At 41.9% G+C, this 23146-nt stretch overlaps 1 protein-coding gene across 1 annotated transcript; it reads right to left on the bottom strand.

Moving 5' to 3' along the window:
• Positions 1-2841: 2841 nt before the first annotated feature.
• plppr3a (phospholipid phosphatase related 3a) lies at positions 2842-22964 on the bottom strand. The gene is made up of 9 exons (XM_006798769.3): positions 22423-22964; positions 17670-17773; positions 17121-17306; positions 14223-14352; positions 13501-13696; positions 11285-11342; positions 8971-9144; positions 7321-8133; positions 2842-6886 (listed from the first exon to the last, which is right to left on the bottom strand). The coding sequence occupies exons 2-9, from the start codon at positions 17748-17750 to the stop codon at positions 5933-5935; spliced, it is 2592 nt and encodes an 863-aa protein (XP_006798832.2). The 5' UTR covers positions 17751-17773; positions 22423-22964; the 3' UTR covers positions 2842-5932.
• Between the last annotated feature and the right edge of the window lie 182 nt (positions 22965-23146).

The raw sequence follows: 23146 nt of genomic DNA, 5'->3' as shown, positions 1-23146 counted from the left end.
TTCCCACTGAATAATCCCCAAATACCTGATAAAATAATATCAGTATACCATTTCCTTACACATTGTGCACTAATGTGTGCGTGTGTGATATCTAGACAGTGGTCCACTGGAAATTATTTGGTATGGTGACCAAGTCCAGTCAGTCTGTGAGGACCTGTGGTTACTGGGATTCTCTTATTTGTTCCTTGACGGCTGTCTATGTTTTACTTTATCAAGTCTACATGTAAATCTGTTTTGGGTTTGTGGTAGCCTAGCCTTTTCCGACCACTGACTGGGGTTGTTGTCTGTGGTTCTGGAATGATACTATTGACATTTCTGGTTACTGCTAAGATGTTATTTTTGGACTTACACACTGCAAAAATGTATGTGCGTGTGTGTTTATGAGATAGAATGTGTAAGGACCCATGTGTAAGGAGCAGTAAGGACCCCAAAAAAATCTGTCCCTGAGCCTATCACAGAGTTGTTATTCCTGTGCCTTGGAACACCTTGAAAACAGAGGACCCTCTGAGAAAACCCACGCAACTCAGGATCCTTTTTCATATCTGTATTAAATGCTATATAAATCTCAAGATCACAAATCCTGGGAGCAGATTAATGACCTGCTTTTAGCAGAAGTAAATGTTAACACCCTAAAATCATAGTCATTGTAAAGACTGCACCTGCTTCATGTTTGCATGGCCCTTGTGAACCTTTTAGCACATAGCTTTAACCACTATGATCTCCAGCAGAGTCTCACAGAGCTGCTAGCATGATTGTTGACCTTTAGTTAAAAAAGAAAAGGAAAATAAAAATGATCCTTTCTAAGAATATATAAATAATCAGTGAGGTTGAAACCCAAGGTCCTATAAAGCAGCAGCTTCCTTGTGAGGTGAAGCCGGTCTTAAAAAATGTCAGCTTCCAGCTGGAAAGTAACAGCATAGTGGATATCCTGGTAAGACATTTATCACCTTCCATACCCTGTGGGTTAAATAGTAAGACAGCTAGCAAATATCCTCAATTATATATCCATATGAAGTTTAATGATCCTGCAAGCAAAATCTTGGGAAATTCCTCTGGTTGTTTATGCTACTCGCATAACTGTTATGGCAGGTTATTAGTCACACAAAACCTGAAATATTACAGATTTTGCTTTCTTGTTCTGGATTCCTAGGTGGAAACAAGCTTTGGAAGTAAAGCTGCTCAGTGAATCCAACCAAGTAGAAATGTCAGTCTTAGCCCCCAGCTGTGGTGGTAGACAGCTGACTGGCACATTAAGGCCCGTTATAGTTGGAGCTCCAAAAGAGCTCGCTACAAGGCCTGTGTCTGGTGGGTCGACAAATAAAAGGATTTAAACGTCCCTAGTGAGACTAAATTTAATTTTCTGAGGATCCCAGGCTGAAAATTTTAACAAGCATCACACCATGGGAATATAAAAGCATCACTTTCATTTCTTTTTCATAATTGATGAAGCCTTTCAAGTACATTAAACACAGGTTCTTCGAGTATTTCAGCAACGGGCCAAGTTATTTCATGTGGATGTGAATCAGAGGGCAATATTTTGTATGTGACAACCTTGCTATGCTACAAAGGAATCAATACTTTATTTCTCAGAAAAATAACCCTCTTTATTGATTGGACTCAAAGTAAAATGATCTTTACGATCCTTTTGAACCGTACTCCCTCACTCAAGCCACTGAGAGCTGAGGAATTTCATAGCAGAACTGTGGGAGCTTCAAAGCCTTAAATCCATTTTCTCCGTGTGTAAAGGTTCATAAGGAGCTGGGCGAGATGGCAGCAGGTAGAATGAGAGTGACAAAGAGAGTACAATAAAATTAAAGCCGCGGACAAAAGGCTTTTGTCCGTTTCTGCAGTGCTAAACCAGTGCTGAAAAGGATGTCAGCAGCATCTCCTGGACAGCCACTTTCACACCCACACACACACAGACACAAAAGTATAAGCATACACAAGCACAGGGTCACAAAAATAGACACATGCATACAGACAGCTCAGTCTGCATTTTCTGTTGCCTCCTGCAGTCACACATACTTACTTACACACGCACACACACACACACTTGTTGTCTCGTGCTTTCTGGGCCACTGAGGAGAGAGAGAGGGGAGAAGACAGGGAAAAAGAGCTGCTGGCTCACTGAGTGTGAGTCATGGACAGGCTGACTGTCCTCAGGCCTCGATACACCATCTGCACCCCCCCACTACCTCTACACCCTCATCACACAGCTCAATGCTCCACAGCACCGGACACACACAAATATGAATACATGCAGAGACAGACAGACATGGATTCAAATGAAAGAAACAAATGCCCACATCTGACACATATCTGGAAGGACTCACAACCTTGCTAAATCTGGGCCATGCACTACTAAAACACCAAAACTCTAATTTATATATTAATAATCATCCAATCTGATGCATGTGGATCTAGAAATAAAAAGAAAATCATCTCAGCTTTATATTGGAAAAATATCGAATATTTTAAAAATGCACAATTCTTTCCATACTAACACACACAGGAAAAAAAGACCACTGAGCACTGAATCCCTGCAGGTTAACTGGGATCTACCATGATTCTAGCAGAATTCATTATGGAAACCTGACACTAGCCCACAGGAAAGGCGCAAATGGGGCTCTGCTGCATCCATCTGGCTATGCGTATTTGTGTTACTGTGTGAGCGCGAGCGCATGAATGAGCACGTTCTCGAGGAATCAATGAAAAAGATCTTTTTCATTAGAGTAACAGTAAGCTGCTTTGGCATTGACCCCCCTCTTTATTTTCAGCCGCACCATAATACACCCCCCAACTCTGCTTTCAAGTACCACAAGCTAAAAACTGTATTTAAGAAGTCTTATTTTTTATTCAATGAGGTTATTAATGTTACACATCACAACAGATAGAAAACATTAGTCCAAAAAAGAGGACTGTGGAATAATAAGTATTAATAATATTAAGTAATGGCAAATATTTTTTACAGTCAAAATGGCATGATCACCGGCATGTCTGTCTGTCAAAATGTAACATCGCAGACTCGAAGCACAAAAGGTCAGGTTATAAAAAAAGGACACACTCGTACACACATGCAGCACAAACTGACGAGCAACTTTATCTAACAGCTCCTCGCCTGAGGAGCGCCACTACAAAATACAACTTGTTCCATTTAGCATAGCCTCTTCCTACTTTACAAAGTATCAGTCCATGTATCCTTCAGGTGTTGTGGTGCATGGGTGCAAACCAACTTCATCTGTGTGTCTGAGTCTGTATTCGATTAAGGTATGATCAAATAATGGCATCATATAAAGCACTTGTCATTGGACAGAATATCTGCTGACAGAGAAATGAACTGGATAACAACTTTATACAACAAAGTATAATTACAAAGAAAGGGCAGGAGTGCACTGAAGGAACACAAAACTAGTTGTGTTCACTTTTCCTGCTCACAGATCTTGCTCCGAAGTGTATAATTAGGGCTGAAATGATTATTTTTTAAAGAAATGTTTAACTGACTGATAACTCCACCACTCTTCTGACTAATCAAGAAAAACGTCACTCACGGTTTTCCAGAGCCCTAAGTGGCGTATTGAGAGTGCTTTTTTTGAGAAACCAATTAAAAACCCACCACATATTCCTAATCCTCATGTTTATGCAAGTGAAATCCTCAAACAACATTTTTTTTCTTTAACTGAATGGAGTTAATCAGTTATCGATATGGTTTGAATATCATTTCTGTAAACGAATTATTGAAGGCCTAAACTCACTGAACTGTATTTGACCAGAGACAGTATAAAAATGAAAACGAAAAAATCTTAGGTTGCCCATCAGCAGATGAATGACTGATGTTTATGGGCTCAGTCACTCATTTTGGGACATAATGAATTAAAAATTAAGGCTGTTTTGTGGATTTTGCTTGTTCTGTGTTTTAAAATAGACAATTATCTCTGGAATGAAACCGCATGCTCATTGCCTAATGAGGGGTCAATTTAAAGTCTTTAGCCAATGATTCAGTTCAATTCAATTTAATTCAGTTTGTCTGTATAAATTGCCAAACTATAACAACATTCACTTCAATGAGCATGCATTTTCACAGTATAATCTGCTTTTCCTTATCACATCCATTTTTAAATTTTTGCAACCACAATGGCGACGGTGAAACGCTTCAAAACTAGACTTCAGAAACCAGTGGGTGACATTACTGTAGATGCATCCATCTTTACAACTGTCTATGATTTAAGTCATTTTCCAGTGCAGTGGGCAAATCTCACTTCAAGGCCCTCTTGCTCAGTTGTACTGGGCCTTTCCAACGTATTACATGGTTGTCTTCAGCAAATGCATGTTGGCCATAGTTTATCTACAGTAGAAAATTACATTTGCTGATGAAAAGGCTAGAGGAAGTGAATTTTTGAGTTAAGATTGTTTTACCAACATTTATTTCAAAGAAATCCTAGCTTATCATAGTGCTGGTTGGCTGTTTTTTTTAAACTGGGAAGTTTTTAAATATAAAATAGAATAATTTAGCCTCGTATTGTAAAAAGGTATAGTTGATAATCTCTTAAAACTGCAAAGAAAAAAATGGTATAGATAATGGACAGGTGAAGTCTGAACTTGCAGGTATTAGTAATTTATGAATAGAATGATTTGGGTCTTTCTGTTTGTTTTTTCCTGATAAATTAGAAGCAAAGTGAAAGCCAAAATGCTAGTGAAAAGACACCTTAAAGACTTAAAATCTACTCATAAGGATGTTTTTTTACTGAGCTATAAAGCCAGCTTGCCCATCCAACTGGTACCTACTGAAGCCACTTTGTTCCAAGGTTACGGTGGGCAACACTACTGGCTGGGCAGCTTTCCATTAACATTCCCTTTACTATTACGATTTGCAAGAGGGCCAAATACAAAGAGTGTACTAGCATGGTTTGATAAACACGTTAATCTCCTTTAGCGCGGCTTCAAACTCCGTTCCGTGGAAGGTTTCGTGCACAGAAAAGACAGACCGTCTGTCTGGCTTGCTGTGCTGTGTGCAGCCACATTCTTCATGTTAGGAATAATTCTCTTTCCACTTGACTGCCTCTCATGTTTGCTACAGTAATCCATTCAGTGACATCTGTATAGGGGTGCCCAACTGTGCACGATCCTCCCCACATCCAATCATCCTATCTCCTCCTTCTTGCTTACCTTCCAGAAGCAATGTTTCCTAAATCTGCTTCTTCTGGTAAATGCAAACGCATCTGCCTGATCTCAAATGTAAGAATTTGTTATGTGGTTTGTTTATTTGGAGGTATAAGAATTTGTGGTTTTGTCAGTTGTTGCTATTGGCAAGTACTCTTAAACCTGTGGTTGAACTTGACTTTACGGCATCCTTATAGCTTTTGAATGCCTTGAAGGATGATTTTTATAGCTAGTAACAAGAGCAAATTCTCAAACAGTTATTCAACTTCAAGAAAAGCTAGTACTGCCTGTAGTTGTTTTGTTTTCTGAGTCTCATCCCCATCTCAAGGGAAACTTGATTTAGCAAATCCCAATCCATTCATTCAGCTCTTTCAGCTGCAGCCTCTTCGACTCCTTTGAAACACAGAGGATGTGCGTGCTGAAACCAGAGGTAAACTGGGGCTTTTAATTTTTCTCCCTGCTCTATTTAACATCCGTTTCTTTTCTTGTCTGTTCTTTTCTCAGTGAGGGCTGCTGAGCTAACACTGTGGGTAGTTTGTGTATGCAGGAGGTGGAAAAAAAAGATTCCCCCTGCTGAGTTTGTATTCTGCCAGACTTTCACCTAGTCCTCAATCCCATATCCAGGATCTCTAAACCACTTTATCATTTCTCAAAAGTCACAAAACTCTGTTCACCTATCGCTGCCTACTTTTCTTCAGTGTCTCTTTGAGAAGAGTCCTCCCTTCTCTAGTACAATCTGTGATTTTACAATGGTGTCTCTTGTCTTCACGCTTCACTATAACATCCTCTCGTTCTGCATGGCCTTGTAGTAGTGCTCCTGCTCAGCATGGCTTCGGGCGGACACAGACGGCCGACGGGGCAGGGTGGAAGTGCGGGACAATAACTGGTTGTGGCCATCTATCAGTAAGTCAGGGTGGGGAGGTGGAGGAAGCATGCTGGAGCAAGACTGGTGAGGAGGCAGAGGCATGGAGGAGGGATGCGGTGGAGGAGGCAAGGGCGAAGAGGATGGGTGTGGAGGTGGAGGCATTTGGGAAGAAGAGGGGTGAGGAGGGGGAGGCATTTGAGAGGAAGATGGGAGGGGTGGTGGAGACATCTGAGAGGATGGGTGAGGAGGTGGAGGCATATGAGAGGAGGTGGGGTGAATGGGAGGCGGAGGCATTGGGGAGGAGCTTGGTGGTGGAGGGGGAGGCAAGGGCGAGGAAGATGGTTGCGGGAGCGGTGGTGGGATAGGGGATGAGGACAGCTGAGGTGGGGGCGGAAGAGGGGATGAGGAGGTGGGAAAAGGTGGGGGAGGCAGATCAGCTCCTCCTTCGGCACTGCAGCTGACCGAGGAGGAGCACAGGGAGTCTGATTTCACTGGGAGTGTCCTGTAGTCCCGGTAATGACTGACATTGTCTTGTCGCTGCAGCGCGGCACGGTGTTTGTCACCCGTCGGGTCAGCGGCCATCATGTTGCCACTGATGGTGTTTCTCCATTCCCACGGCTTGCCATTAGCGGCCGACACACGCACCACCGGGTGGTGAGGGGCATGAGCGTCGATTGTGACGATGCTCCCGCTGCCAGCGATGCTCCCTGGGTTGCTCCCAGTGCAGCTGTCTCGATCAGATGGTATCCGGTAGTATGGCGACTCTGAGCAGTTGGAGCCAGGACCAGAGGAGGAGCCGCCTTCTGATGTCTTAGTGGAAGGAGTAGTAGGTCCTTGGCCCTGCTGCTTTGACATGGCTACGACCTGCAAGAAAGAGACAAAAATCTCATGATAATCCATATATAAGAGCAGCTGCAAATAAATTACTCAACAACTATCCAGGAAGAGGGACATTTATTGACGTGGACATGGCAGAGCAAGATAATAACCTATTATATACCTCTAAAATATTTTCAGAAGATTTAACTCTAGTTATAATTAGCATTTGAAGTCTTATGAGACTGATTTATGTTGGAAACTAATCAGTGAAATTGCTCCCACCAGTGTTGTTTAGATTATACCAGCAAAAATAAATCATAGATGTGTAGTTTACACAGCATATGGCAGCTGTTAAATCTCCGTTCCTGTCTAAACTGAATTGGCTACATGCCACGTGACAATAAAGTATGAAAAATTATGGCTCAAGATAATATCGTTGTGATCGTTTTTAGGCTTTCATTTTCTAATTTCTACCTCACCTGTGTGACTCTTTGCTGGCTGGGAGGCTGGTTGGGCTGCGTGTTGGGCACACGGGGAGTCGACACGGCAATGGGCCCTGTTCCAGGCTCTTTTAGTCCTCCTCCCTCTGTGAGTGACAACCACTTTGCCCGTGTCTTGGCACTCTTAGGGGAAACAGGAGGTGGGCGAGAGGCCTCCTCAGGGATGTGAACAAGTGGGGGTGCCACCACCATCCTGGCTCCAGTCGGTGTGGTGGTACTGGCTTGCACTGTGGGATAAAGAGAAGACGGCATTTGTTGGTCGCCCCCTTCCCCTGCAGCTGTGCCTCCTTCACCTCCTCCATCTCCTCCCTCTTCCTCATCTCGTGAGCTCTGGCTACGGAGCTCCATGGAGCGCTGCTTCCACTCTGACACCAGCTGCCGAGACCTTTGTGGGTCGAAGGGCACGTGGAACGTCATGTGACGCTGGGTGGTGACTGGCTCCTCTGAGGGTGAGATGGGGCTGTTGCCGTTTGCAACTCGAGGCAAGGTGTTGCTGAAGGTTACCATGGTTTCCTTGCCCATGGGACGACTGGTCGCCAGAAGCTCCACATCAGCGCTTGCTCGTTTGAGGGAGGCCAGGGATGCCTTCTCCCTCCTCACCTTACTCCGTGCTCCAGATCCCAACCCCAGCTCCTCCCTGCTTTCAGACACCCTGGGAGTCTTCCTGTACAAGGAGTCATGGCTCCTCTGACTCAACACCCTCAGGCCATCCTTCTGCTGTGCTGAAGCTAGTCTCTGTAAAGACGGAGCATCTTCTTCCGAGGCTTTGAAGTTTCCCACTGCGTACACAGCCTAACAAGGGACAGAGGGACAAAGGAGAAATAAATGAGGAAATAGAACCACTCAGGGTGTTAAATAAAGACTGGAGCATGAAATTGTGTTTTCTTTAATCATTAGGAGAGAAAATTTAGATTTTCATATTAGTGGAGAGAGTTTGCGTGAATAGACATCTCTCTTTCCTGCTATTCTCCTGAGGTCAGCATGAATCCCTCTCTAACCCCTCTCTTCATCCTTTAATGACAAGGGGAAAAACTCCCCCTCTTGAAAAGTGAAAGACGAGAGAGACAGAGAAGGCGAGGAGGAGGGGAGCGTGGAAAATGGCAACGACAAGTTTTCTTAAAACGAAGTGTGAAATTGTTCCAGAAAATTCTTATCGGATTATTCATTCCCTCTCCCTTCCCTCCGTAATAGAAAAGGCTATATATAGGCTGCCAGTAAAAAAAAAAAAAAATGCTCGGAGACAAATATATGGAAGCCACACAGGGAGGAGAGGTGATGAAAGAAAGAAGCGTTTGTTAGCACATGCTGTGATACTGTTAGAATAATACAATGGGACAGTTCAGTCACAGCAAAACAACTAAACCACGTTAATAAGAAAATCTATTTATGTGCATTTTGTCATTCCCACCCTGCTGCATATTGATGGTTAACTACTCCTCATGGACAAACAAATCCCTGAATGGATCCAAACACATGCTGATGCTTAATTCACAAACACAAGCCTAAAATAGAAGATTTGTAGACATCTTCATCAATTCAGATTTCTTTTAGCAAGTTCTATTATTAGAAATAAAGTAATTGGGGAAAAAAAGCAGGAGCAAACATTTTTGTGCACTTTGTTGAACTAACCAAGTAGACTCCAATGCCGGCTCCTATCACGTATCCCACGTAGACGTCTATAGGGTGACTGCGGTGTTGAGTTATCTGCGTCAGGCCAGCGAGGCCCGCTGCCATGCAGAAAGCAAAGACGAGCATCGGCTTCAGCAGCTTAGTAGTGCTGTTGATGCTGGCGTTGAAATACATCTGCAGAGAGAAACAAACACACACAGCATATCAGCAAAGAGCAGACGTTTGAGACATATGAAGCCTGGGATTAAGATTAAAAGGCATTACGATAATTTTACCTCAGCTGCACATAGACAATTACTTTACAGTGTGTAGTGCAAATGTAGATTTCATTACCCGGCTAATAATAAAACAATATGCTAGTTAGAAGAGATATCAACACCAAACTCATATCTGTTTATTAGATATTAAGCCAAAGTCTGGAGCTTAGCCTAACATAAATGGAGAAACAGCTCTCCAGGCTGCATTCTTAAAGACGAATAATTTGCCCATTACCTCCAAGAGTTACCTCCAGGACTGAAAAATGAAGCCAACCAGGATGTGCCAGTTAAAGCTGGATGCAACAGCCAGTTAAATAGCCACAAGCTGTCTGTTAGGCACCACTTAAGCTGAACTGAGCATGTGTGCATTGTTGCTACCTTTTGAATTCAATTACCTGACAATTAATACGGCTGGCTATGCAGTAAATTGTATTAGCAGGCTAATTGAATACTATGTGCTCCTTGGACCATTCTGTTCAAATACAGTCACTTTTGCCAATACAGTCTATGATCAGCACTTATAAAGTTTTTCAGTCTTATCTGTACAGTTAAGATACTGAAATGTTAAAAAAGTATTTTTAAAGATACAGGCTTTTCCTCCTTTAATCCCCCTTTGTACTAAGAAAAGCTAAAGTAAAGCGGATATAGATTCATATTTAATAACCATTATACAATAGCACTTGTTTCCTGTGCAGCTCATCTTACTCGAAGCATTCTCTTTAAAATAACTCATATTGTCTTGAAAAACGGAAATGAACTTATTTCATAATTTCTTTTTTAGCTCATGTGGTAAAGTAGTTTAGAATTCAAATGCCTTGGCAGTAAAGCAAAGTCGATGAGTGAGAAAGACAGGCTGTGAAAGGGGGAAAATATATTTACAGTTACTGGCCATTCGCATTCTCTGCATGCACACCATATTTCGATTATATAAAACGGAGGACAGCTGAGTGACAGCATGCAGGCTTTGCAAAAAATATACTTTCTAACAAGCTTGTCTATCTAGTGCTGTGCATAAAAATCCTGCTTTTCTTGATGCAAGAGGGAAAATCTGTCAGCCTGGAGAGATGCGAGTTATTTTCGATGCAGATTTTCTCGGCACATCTTGAACCAACTATCTGCCTTTTGTGGAGAAATTTCCTTAGGTGCCTTCTTTATTTGATTTCATTTAAATTTAGCAGAATTTCTTTTTATACTGAACACAATAAATACATGAATGTCTAAATTTGCTGGACAGTTATGACCAGAACTGAAAAAAAAAATGACCTGGCATCAGCGTGAAGATCCGACAACATGTTGTAGTGCTAACAAACCCAACAGCTGCTTTTCTCCATCTCCCCTTGCCTTATCTTGTCAGAAATCTGTCCAGTGAGCTTTAATGAGCTCATACAGGGCTCACTGAGGCAGCAGTGATATGGCCAGTAGCTTGCAATAGCCATTGGTGGAGGAGTGTGTGTGTGGGAGGGTGTTACCTCGTGGAAAAATGACAGTGCTACTTTGCCGTACAGTTCACATACTGCTGCAGTCAGTGCCAGATTGCAGAACGGCAAAAATATCCACTAGAACGTAACAATGAACCCCCAAACCTGACCTCAATCTGACAGTTACAGTTATTTTTTATTTGAGTCAGATGTGTGTCCAGCCTGAGGATAATATGCAATCTGAAAATCTATGAACTATGTATCAAATGGCAGTTAATTCCAGTTGAAAGTTGCTGATATGCAGGGTTGTAGATCATACAAGTTGTATGATGCCAGCAGCAATGTTTGTTATGAATTAGTGGAAGTTCTGGATAGTTATCATGAAACAAAATTAATTGTTGTGCTAGGACAAAGATACAAAATGTTAATGTATCATTCAGGCTTTAGAAAAAGTATCAAACTAAACATGGTTACCTTGTGTATAGTTTTTCTCCTGTTTTTTAAAGTTGTAATGTATCAGCTATTCATAGAAAAAAGCATCAAATAAACCACACGCATATTCACAAGCAAACAAACATCATGCAAATACACAACACTTAAGCAAACACATGCGGCAATTAAGGCGAAGGGAGTGCTTACAGAGATATATACAGCAGCGAAGCCAGAGAGCGTTGCATGCTGGGATGGGAATGTTTTCCTAAAGGGAGAAAAAGGGAGAGTTAGAAGCGGAAGAGTAAAGACAAAAAAAGAATTAGATTCCTGTTTTCATAAAGGGCTTTGTGTATTCTAAGAGCGTTTATTGCCTCTTGAATAAACCTGAATAAAACTGTCGCGGCTGCTCTTGTTATGCCCGGATTGCATTTGACATTAAAACCTGTGTGTCTGCCCGACTGAGAGTTGTCAGACTGAGTGCGTGTCCTTGGATGTGAACATTAATAAACACAAAGAGAATACCACTGGGCATTAGTGGGAACATTAAAGGGATAGTGATTGAATTGAGGTCAGAAATGTTATTTAATTTAATTTTTTTTAAATGAAAGAAATCTTGTATTTGCTCTTAACTTCTGCTGTTGTGTTATCGTTTCCCATTTTTTTCAGGCTAAATTCAAGGATTATTCTTTACAGGCCATGTTTTCTTTTAGACCTGGAGTCTGAATACACTTTGGCTGGCCTAAAGGTCTATTTTATGAATAGATTTCAGTCATATTGCCCTCCAGGCACAGAGCCCTGGGCACCATTCAAACATGCAGGTCAACACTGGACACTCCATAGAACTCCAGCACAGGCCTGTCAAGTTTCCTTCTGTTTTCTGTCTGTGAATATTGCGATCACTTCTCAAAGTAAGAAAAAAAAAAATGTAGACACACTGCCCGTTTTGGACACGTCAATCCGCATTCAAGAGCCTCTGTGGTATTTCCAGCACAAAGAAACCACCCAGCCAAGTTTCTGCCAGAGCAATTTACTGATCTATAGATTCCTCTCTGAACAACCCTTTCACTTTCACGGCCAACAGGATGAAAGTACAGAAAAAATCACATTACGCTGTGCAAATTTTGCTCTGGTTGTGTCATTATTGCTGCTTTGGGAGGTAAAGGACATGAAACTGATCACTGTCAAAGCAAATGTCGGTTGTAATGTTAGCAAGCTATATAACAGCGATCCACCGGTAGTTAGTTTCAGTTGGAGTCGGAGTTACAGGGCAGTAGTGGCAAGCCAGTAATACTGTTAGATTATTAAAAATGTTATGACTAATCTAATCAGGCCTTATTTCTGTGTCAGTGTAAATGACTGAGCATTTGTAATCTGTGCTGGTGAGATTTTTCCACTGTTCTTGTGAGCAGGTTTAGGAGAAGTATTTTCACACACAAATAATTGAGGAGCAGTGAAAAAAAACCCACACATCTTGCCCTCCGGGTGGGCATGCATATAATGATGTGATGTTAGGTGAAAAGGATGAATTTGAGGATCAAGGCTGGAACTATATTTAGGTTAAGATGATGTTAGTTTTGGCAAAAACTGCAAGCGTTTTATAGAACATGTCTTGCTAATCCTTTAGACACTGAGGTGAGAAGCAAGTAGAATGCATTGTGTCAATAAGAGTCACGGCAAGTAAAGCAGTGCTAACATATGCACTTGTACTACAAGGATTATCCCTGTATCAACTCTATTTAGCTATAATCTTTCCTGTGTGTGTGCTTAGTGCCTCTCATACCCATAGATCGGAGCTTATTTGTCTAGCCTATGTCTGCTTGTTAGAAAATGCACTGCAAAAGAGCATTTACAAAACAAAAACTTAGTCAGAGCACCTGCGAGGGAGATTCTGCAGATGAGTGGCAGGTCTTCTTATACAAATAAACATTTGGCTTAACTATCAAGTATGCCATTAAAAAGAAAATCCTTATTATTTTAAGCAACCATTTCTATCTATTTTTATCTTTTTATCCTCTCAATAAGTTGTCATTAGTCCTTGTCTGCTATACTCCTGCAAGACAGTGATGTTTCACCCTATTCAGTACAATCTGCAACATTATTGTCATAATACATTGGGTTACATTTTCTGATTAAGGGTGTATAGTTATGAGCTGCACCCAACTGTAGGCATGTTGACAATAAACTAGGTAGCACAACGTTGTCTTATTCTTATTACAAGGCAACAGACCATGGAGCCAGAGCGCTGACAAGACAGGTAAGACTCTGTACAAGTACACTGATGATTTACTTTAACGACTTCATTAAATCTGTTTGTCTTATTAGCGTTTATGTTGTTTTTATATGTGCAATGATGCAAATTTTGATTTTAAGCAGATGGAGACATTCTGTGTTTATTCTCCTTTTGTTATAAATGAATGCCTTACCGAGCTGACATAATAGCATACTGGTCTTTGCCCATGCAGATGTCCTGTGTGACGTAGGCATTGTTGTCACATGACACTCCTGGGGCCGTGTAATTAGGCTGGCAGACAGTAAGGAAGAAAGGGGCGTGGTAGCCAGTAGCTAACTGGATGACATCTGTCACCAGGGCTGTTGCCAGGAGACCGAATACATGAACACCTGAGGGAGAGAGGTAAAGGGAAGAGATAGTAAGGCAACCTTAGTAAATGAACTAAAAGCCTCTGGTGGTTTCCGGACATTGAGATGTTCATTTATGAATGTGTACAGTTGCGCAAACTACGCTTAATTTGCTCCGACCTTAAGTGACACCAAAAGCCTTCAGTTTGTCACATTTTGAAGCTTTCCCGCAGACAGAGAAATTTGGCAAGGTGAATTAATTACTGTTTTCACTTCAAAGCTCAAAGTGAGCCTCAAGATATTTCCTGTAGAGTATGATATCATGCCTTTTTCATTTTAAGCCACCCTTCATTTAATGCATGTAATTAGCTTATTTCTCTACTCTAAAACGGGGATAAAGTTGCAGGCTGAGAAGGATGAATAATTTGTCAGAGCCAAAACTGATATTCATCTTGAGAACAACAGCATTTTGCTCTAACTTTGTGGTTTGCATAAAGGACAGAATTTAGTGTGGCCTTAACTCCTGCAAGCAGCCCAAACACTCCGAAGGACTGGCAGTTATACGCACCGACGAATCGCACGGTCCTGCGTAGGAAGGAGTTGAAGCTGCAGCCTCCAGCATTTATGCTGCCTTCTGACTTTGGACAAGTCTTCAGTTTGGACTGCATGCAGTACATCAAGCCTTCCCCCATCATAATCTGCAGACAGAGGGAGAGAAAAAAAAAAGGAGAATAAAAGATATGGAGTCTTTCTTCGTTACACTTCAAACGACTAAATGAAAAAGAGAGTAAATGAAAAAGAAAAAGATTTGAAAAGTTTGAATCTATCATTGTCAGATACAAGATATTGTGATCGATGGGAAACAATGCATTGTAGAGCGAACGGAGCGAAGGTGCTATTGAACAGTGATCACTTTCAGTCAGAATGATAGATGAGTTTTGGAGAGGTCTGCTGAAGGATTAGGAATGTGTGCGTCTGGGTGTGAGTGTGCATATTGATTGGAGGGCCTGTGGCGTGTTCGATGATGTGCATGGGAATGTCAGGTATATATTTAGTGTCTACATTTATCGTGCTTTGTGAGTGTTTGACAAGCTGTACATTTGTGTGATCTATGCATTTGTCTATATGCACAAGTGTATCTGCGGGATGTTTATGTGGAGCACTCACAAACCCTCAAAGCTTCAGACATATAATAGGTCACTGAATCTGTGACAGGATTATGTTTTGGTAGAGCTAATCAACACTTTCGTATAAGGAGTTAATTAAATGTTAATTAAATGCTCAGTGGAAAACCTAAATATAATTATTACTCAAACTTTTAGGTTCATTTAACACGTTGTTTTAGTTCAGCCTGTGTAAATCATGCTCTGATAAGTTTTCAATCAATTTTCAAATTAAAACAATCCCAAAATACCAATAGAAACTGGATGTCTGGAAACAGGGCACCAGAGTGCCCTGTTTCCATAACAAGTCAAATTATATTACATAATATCTAAATATGGATAAACTTGTGGCAGAAAAATGTTTAATTACAAAAAGGTTTTACAGAACTGCTCGTTAACACAAACATCTAATCAAACCCATCAAACCCACATGGCAAATACAAGCATTGAGCAATGCATTTACATGCGTACACATGGTCTAGACAACCTGGTTGACTTCAAACTGAGAACTCAGAATGAGGAAGAAAGGTTATTAAAATGTCTCGTGGCGTGGTTTCTGATGCCAGATGAGTATTTGATCATCTGAAGGGATTTTCCTGCACAAACATCTTTAGGGTTTACAGATAACGATCCAAAAAAGAGAAAATTTCCAGTGAAGGGAAGTTCTTTGGACGATAATCCCTTGTTGATGCCAGAAGACAGAGGGGAATGGACAGACTGCTTTGAGCTAATTGGAAGACAACAGTAGCTCAAATAATGTGAATATGTCAAACCTTGAAGGAGATGAGCTACAGCAACAGAAGACCAGTTGCCACTCACATCAAATAAAAACAAGAAACTGAGGCTACAATTCACCCGGGCTCGCTAAAATCGGACATTGCCTGGTCTGATGAGTCTCAGTTTCTGCTGTGTTACACATTTGGTTGGTGGGGTTGTAATTTGATGTAAACAATGTGAAAGCATGGATCTTTCCTTTCTCAGCAGTTCAGACAGTGTATCCATTATTTTTAATTAAAACAGGACCATGTATAATATTAAGATAAATGTTGCCATTTGATGCATTGCACCTGAAAAGCTAATTAATATCTGCAGTCTCTTGGCAGATTATATGCAGAAGATCACAAAAATGTTACATAAAACATACAAAACATTCACACACCCATAACCACCAAGCAAGAAGCAAAATCAATCAAAATGCCTCCACAGTCACCAGATACACACACAGTCTCCAGTAGAGCACCTTTGTGATGTGGTGGAGTTGATCATAGATGTGCAGCTGCTACGTGATACTATCATTTCAGCATGGACCAATTTCTCTAAAGAATGTTTCCAGCATCTTATTGAATCTATGTTATTAAGAACTACGGTCAGTTCTAAAGGCAGAAGGGGTTCAACCCGGTACTAGAGAGGTGTACCTAACGAAGTGTCTGGTGGGTGTAAGCAGGAAGTACTGCACAGATTGTAGATAGTCATTGCACTGAATGCCATAGAAATATATGCTTAATAGAAAGTCAATTTTAACCTATTTATTAGGTATGACTAGTATAGAATAGTTTATTAAAGTATAGCGTGTAACATTGTGGTGTGATGGATGGATGGATGGATGGATGGATGGATGGATGGGATGGAATGGATGGATGGGATGGATGGGATGAATGGATGGATGGATGGATGGATGGATGGATGGATGGATGGATGGATGGGATGGAATGGATGGATGGGATGGATGGGATGAATGGATGGATGGATGGATGGATGGATGGGATGGATGGATGGATGGATGGATGAATGGATGGATGGATGGATGGATGGATGGATGGATGGATGGGATGGAATGGATGGATGGGATGGATGGGATGAATGGATGGATGGATGGATGGATGGATGGGATGGATGGATGGATGGATGGATGAATGGATGGATGGATGAATGGATGGATGGATGGATGAATGGATGGATAGATGGATGGATGGATGGATGGATGGATGGATGGATGGGATGGAATGGATGGATGGGATGGATGGGATGAATGGATGGATGGATGGATGGATGGATGAATGGATGGATGGATGGATGGATGGAATGGATGGATGGATGGATGGAATGGATGGGATGATAGAATGGATGGATGGATGGATGGATGGATGGAATGGATAGAATGGATGGAATGGATGGATGGATAGATGGATGGAATGGATGGAATGGATATTTTTATACACAATCCAATGGAGTAACTCTAGGACTCTGTAACACAGGAAACTAGCACCCCAAATGATCCTCACATGTGTATCATATAGACTTACAGAAGCTGCAGGTCCAGCAAAGGCCAAACTCAGCAGCATCAACAGAGGGATGAGCTCATCGCCTGTCTCCACATAGGGCATGGAGAGGTCGCGGTCATGGCAACGGAAGCCCACCATCGCCGGGGACAAAACATCTGTCAGCTCCAGGAAGTAAAGGGACACCAAGGAGGATAGGACGATGGGGAGCTGGATATGCATGCACGCACACAAACACACACACAAATGCGACCAAGGACATAGCAAAGAGTGACTCGCAGATAATATTTGCTTGGAAAAAAGTGATTCATCCAATGTTTCATCTTCAGTACAAACAAATACACACTTTCAAACACACACAAAAGGGCAAGTTATACTCGTCTTGCTTGCTTTACAACAGATGTCAGATGCCTCCAAATGCATTCAACACAAGGCACTCACTATTGGTATCATTGTACAGAAAAAGGAATGATTCAGTATGGACTAATTCAATAAATGCAGTGAGAAATGTCAAACAAGCATCTGTATTTTAAAAAGGTGACTCATTCGTGCATCTGATCTAGCGGCACATACCTCTACAAAATAAAAGCACGGCAACAGTGTCATGCTGTCTTTTGGTGGTTTCTTCTTGGCTTTATTTTTGGGGGATGTCATCTTGGGATGGGACCAGTCACAGCCTGTTGGGATAACAGATTGCAAAGAGATGTCAGAGTGGAGTTTCAGAGCAGGTTCATGCATTTCCACCATCAATCATCAATCTAAAGCTTCAAAAAGATGTTTCAAAAGTCTGCCAGGCCCTGACTTATGAATGAAACAGCAGGTCAAAAAGTTGTCAAAGGCTGGTTAGTGCTGCAAAGTTTTCTGTATGAACTAGAAAGCATTAGAGTGTTAGAGTATTGTACTAATAAAAAACACAGACATTAAAGGTATTCTATGCAATTATGATATAACGTTGCTTTAGTCTAATTCAGTCTAATTTTTTGCACACTTAATATCCAAAGTTGTTATTTTGACTTTGTCTGAACACACATTGTAAATGGGCTGGTTCTTATATAGTGAACCAGTCCAAAAGCACTTATATAGTGCTTTTTAAATCAAAAGCACTATATAAGTGCCTTGAGTCGCCTCAAGGCACTTTATATTGTAAGGTAAAGATCTTACAGTAATAGAGAGAAAACCCCAACAATCTGACCACTCCATATGAGCAAGCACTTGTTGACAGTGGGAAGGAAAAACTCCCTTCCCAGTGTCAGGAAGAAACCTCAGACAGAACCAGGCTCAGGGAGGGGTGGCCATCTGGCTCGACCAGTTGCAGGAGGAAGGCAAGACAAAACAGACACTGTGCAAGAGAGCCAGACCTTAATAATACCTAATGATTAAATGCAAGGTGGTGTATGTTCACATATACACAAGCACTTTTTTTCTATGCTGAAGTGCTTTCTGTCTAACACTTGCACACCAATGGATACATCAGGAATAACTTGGGGTTCAGCATCTTGCCTAAAGGTACTTTGGCAGACAGGAGCAGCCAGGGTTTGAACCACCGATCTTCTGATTAGCATGACTGTTGTCCCTCCTTAGCTGCAGCCGCCCAAAAATGCAGGGAGACAACAAAACACACAAGACTGTCATATTTTGAAAAGTGATTTTTATGTCACTAGGAAAATAAACAAATGGGGGAAAAGAATTAGAAAGAATTAGAATGAATTGATTAACTGAAAAAAGCCTCTCCTAAAAGAAGCCCAGTTACCATTTACTCAGGTGCTTAGCATTTAGAATAATTCTACATACCTGTTACATTTCAAATTAATCTTCCCCACAAAATTATAGACGTGCATATATAGAGATATCTCCTTCCATCAGTAACCTGCAGGCAATCAAAAGGCGTCAGAGACAAGCCAACGCCAAAGGCAGGAATGGAAAACTAAACAGAGTTAAATATTCACAGCTCTCTCTACAGAACCCCATTCCCCCCCGATAAGTGCCCGTCCTCTCTTTCTCTGTCCTCTACCCAATTCTCCCTTTCCCTCCCTCTCAATCTTCCCTCTCTCCTGGCTCTGCTTGTCCCATTTTGCTTATCTCTCCTTTTCAATCGGTTTCATTTCCCTACCACATTACTAACACTTTCCTCTTGACCTCTTTTCTTTGTGAGTAGTTCTTTATATACCAACATTCCTGTTCCTATATGTTACTTTGCCTTTGTTTTATCCATATTTATCTTCATTACAATCCATGCACTGACTAATATGATGAATGTGGGGATTTGGCCTGTGGCCACTTGCTCAGTGGCCCCATATGCAAATCTACTGCACCTTGTGTCAAAGGCCTGCTGACCAAACTGAATGGATTTATGCTTTCCCAAATGAGTTTCAGTGGAGCGCTTTGGTCTTTAATGAAGGTATGAACATTTTGTACTTGTAATATCCTTCTTTGTCACAGAAATAGTCCACTTTAAAAGAGAAGACCCAAAGGTTTTTGTGACGCTTGAATCCAAAAATACCATCCACATCACCCTTCAACAAACTCACGTTTTCTGAATGCTGTCGTGGCCTCTGTAAGTCTTTCTACCTCTGTCACCTTCTACATCTGAGTACTTCTGCTGAGCTCTTGTTTGTTTCTGTCTCGCTGGTCTCTCCTGTATCATTTCTCAGCATATCCCCATCTCTGCCTTTTCACCCTTCTCCATCATTTCACGTTTCACCACCTGTCCCTCTTTCTGCACACCTCTCTCGTTCCCATTTTTAATCTCCTCCCTCTTTTATTTTTTTCTGTTTCTCTCGAAACAGAGAGAGAGAGAGGGGGAAGGGGGGGGGGGGGGGGGCTGACCCTGAGGCAATGTAAAGAATCAAAGACTTCTACAGTCTAATTTCCATGACCGCTAGAAATGTATTGGAAACGAGAGAAGAGGACAAGATAAGCACAGATCAAAGAAAAAAAATATTTCAAAAAAAGCCAAATGTGTGTGTGTGTGTGTGTGTCTCTGTGTGTGAGTGTGTGTATTTGTATGTCTGGTGGTGGGAGTAGGAAGGGGGTGAAGATCATAGAAGGGGGGATATTGGGATGGATGGATTTCAGTGTAGCTAAAAGCAGCTTAGGAAGACGCTGGGGTCTGGGTCTCACTCGCCCATCAGCTTGGTCTCAGTGACCTACTCCAGTCAGCACTTAAACCGCACCCCAACTCACATTACACACACAAAAATGCACTGAATGAGCCTCTTGACTGAAGAAATGGGGGTCGTTTATCTATTACACCAGCATTCGTCCTCTGAGGCGCATCTTTTATGTGTGTGTCTGTGTGTGTGTGTGTGGCTGCACTGTTTGTAGTTTGAGCTGCTATGCTTGCGCTTGCAAAGTGTCTGAGTGTGTTTATAGTTTAAGCGATTTGTGTACATCTTGTCTGTGTGTATGTCTGTGAATGAAGTGGGTTGTATAGCCCATGGCATGCAGAAACAGTCTGTCAGGCACTGAGATAAATATATGACTCAGGGAGCATCAGCACAGGGGTGGGGTTAAAGATAGTGAGCTAATGTATGGATGGGTGACTAATTAAAGGATAAACCTACAGTACTGACAAGGTCTTGGGTGACTATAAAATCCTCCAGGGCAGCTACTATGGTATATTTGTAAAAGCTCTTGGAGAACTGAGCTTAATTCTTCTAAAAAAGACATCCTGTCGTTGTTTGTTTGATAGAAAAGAGTGCTGGCTGACAATTTGAATTAACTGAGAATGAACTTATTGTTTTGTCTTTGTGTCTTTTGTCTAAATTGGCCATTACATTCCCCCAGAGCCCAGGTTGGCATCTTCACGTCTCATTTTGATGAACATTAAGCCAACTGGCTATGCAATGAGATTTGCTAAAAACATATCTAAAACAATTAACTGGTTAGTGATCAGATCAAATTTATTTTCTATCTACTGACTGATAAATAATCACTCACCCACTGTAATATAACCTACTTCTATACTACAAAATAGAACAGTATAGGGGAGTCATTCAGTAGCATTCATGAGATGAGGGATTTTTTGGTGGGGATTAAATTGAATCAAATGGGAACAAAAACAAAAAATCAAAGCCAGCAATTTATTTCTCAAAAGGGAATTTTTTTTCACATACTTCACAGCATCAGCCACAACATGAGACCACCTGCCTATTACTGTACACACCGCCCTTGTGCTGCCAGAAAATGTCAGACCCATCAGGGCATGTACTCTTGACCGCTGAGAGTTTCTTGTGATGTCTGGTGTCAGAACATTGGCGGTGGATTTCTGTGGGTTGCGAGAATTGGAATGTGATCTGGGGAGTTTGCAAGCTGGGTTGGTGCTTTGGGCTCTTAGTACTGTTCCTTGGGCTGTTTTTGAGGAGCTTTTGCAGTTGCCGAAGGGTACTGCTCTGCTAAGGGAGGCTGCTGCCATTGGGGAGTGCCTTTGCAGGTAAGGGGGTTTGGGGTTAATTGAAGGGGCTGGCACATGCCAAAGAAAGACAAATCAGAAGCAGGATCCAGTTCTAAGCAAAGCAAAATGATTTTAAACCACTTCATCATCAGTGGTTTTAGAGTAATGGCTGATCCGTGTATGTCTGCTATCCCTACGTCCCTATAGTTACTACACTATTATTCAGAGTAGAAGACTACAGGACAGTACAGAATAATATAGTGACATAGATTTGTGGTGTCTCCCTACTCGTTATTCATGCGTAGTTTTCAAAAAAAATGAACTTGGAAATTAATTAATGAGATGAATATGAAGTGGAGAACCACAGCTCACCAGTTTTCCATTCACTGTATTCATGGATTCAGCAATAAAGTTGCTGTGTTGGCTAATGTAAAGCCATGTCCACTGCAGGGCCTTTAAACAGAGATACGCAAAGGGCTATTTGCTCGACTTTATACCTTGGTCAGTTTAACTCACCTGCTTTTACAGCGAAAGAAACAGCCGTCCTTTAAATGTAGCTTTATCTTAATAATATAAATTGAGATGGGTGTAAACGGTGATACTGATTTCATCTTTCGTGGATAGGAATCATGTGTTTTTTTATTTTTATTTTTTAAAAAGCTTTCATTTGTTTTAGATCACCCATTGAAGGCTCTAGTAACCAGAATCTGATTAAACACTATATTAAAATGACCACTGGGCAGTTACTCCTCCACAAGCAGAAATCAGCAGATTGCGTATGATATCATCAACGATGGAAACGTGAAAACCATGTGCTATTTTTTCTTCTGTCGCCTCTCAGCTCCTGCCAGCAGGAGAAGCATATAGGTTCCCGAGCTTTCTTTGGGTTGCGTACGGGAGAGGAGAACCTCCATACTACCGGACAGCACTCACCTCTGTCCCGGGGGCTCCGCGAATTCACCGAATCCCGTCGCCCCCTTCCCCCTCGGCGTGGTCGTGCGTGCTGCTCCAGTTTTGCGGTGCACCGTCCCTTTAATCCATCTCCAGAGTCACCCCGAAATCCAAAACCTTCACTAATATTTAGAGAGAGCTCCGCCGTGAGGCTATTCTGGGATCATAGGAGGTTGGAGGAATGATGGAAGTAAGTGAGGAGACCTACAGAGAAGGAGCAGGGATGGCGAAAGAGAGGAGAGAGAGAGAGAGGAGGGTTGCTGATGGTGGAAAGTCCAATTTGCCGCACTTGCTGGTAACGCGTTCCTTTCCTTTAAATTTCCTGGCTTTGAATAAAGTGAGAGATTCACGTGCGTCCACCCGGTTCCTCCCCTTTATTTGCACATACAGGTTCCCCCTTTCCTACAAAATACAAAACAGTAATAAGTAAGAAATTCCCCCCAAAAATTAAAAAAATAAAATCTGATTTTAAATGCACAGCATCCGTCACACGGTTTTCGGGTTACGCAGTCAGCCTCACAGAGCGCACATACACGCACAAAGGCGTGGGGGGCGAGCAGGGGTGTGGAGGAGGGGAGGTGGGGGTACAGGGGGAGGAGAATCGTGGTGTGTGCGCTTACCATGGGGGGAGGAGACAGTCTGGTCCACACACTTGCTTCTATCCCCGCTGAATTCCTGTTACGGGGCTACCGCCGTGAGGCGACCA

Source organism: Neolamprologus brichardi, chromosome 19, assembly GCF_056152115.1.
Source record: "Neolamprologus brichardi isolate AB-2024 chromosome 19, ASM5615211v1, whole genome shotgun sequence".
Taxonomy (NCBI): domain Eukaryota; kingdom Metazoa; phylum Chordata; class Actinopteri; order Cichliformes; family Cichlidae; genus Neolamprologus; species Neolamprologus brichardi.
Note: the sequence above shows the minus strand (reverse complement) of the source record. Positions and strands in the feature narration are given on the sequence as shown.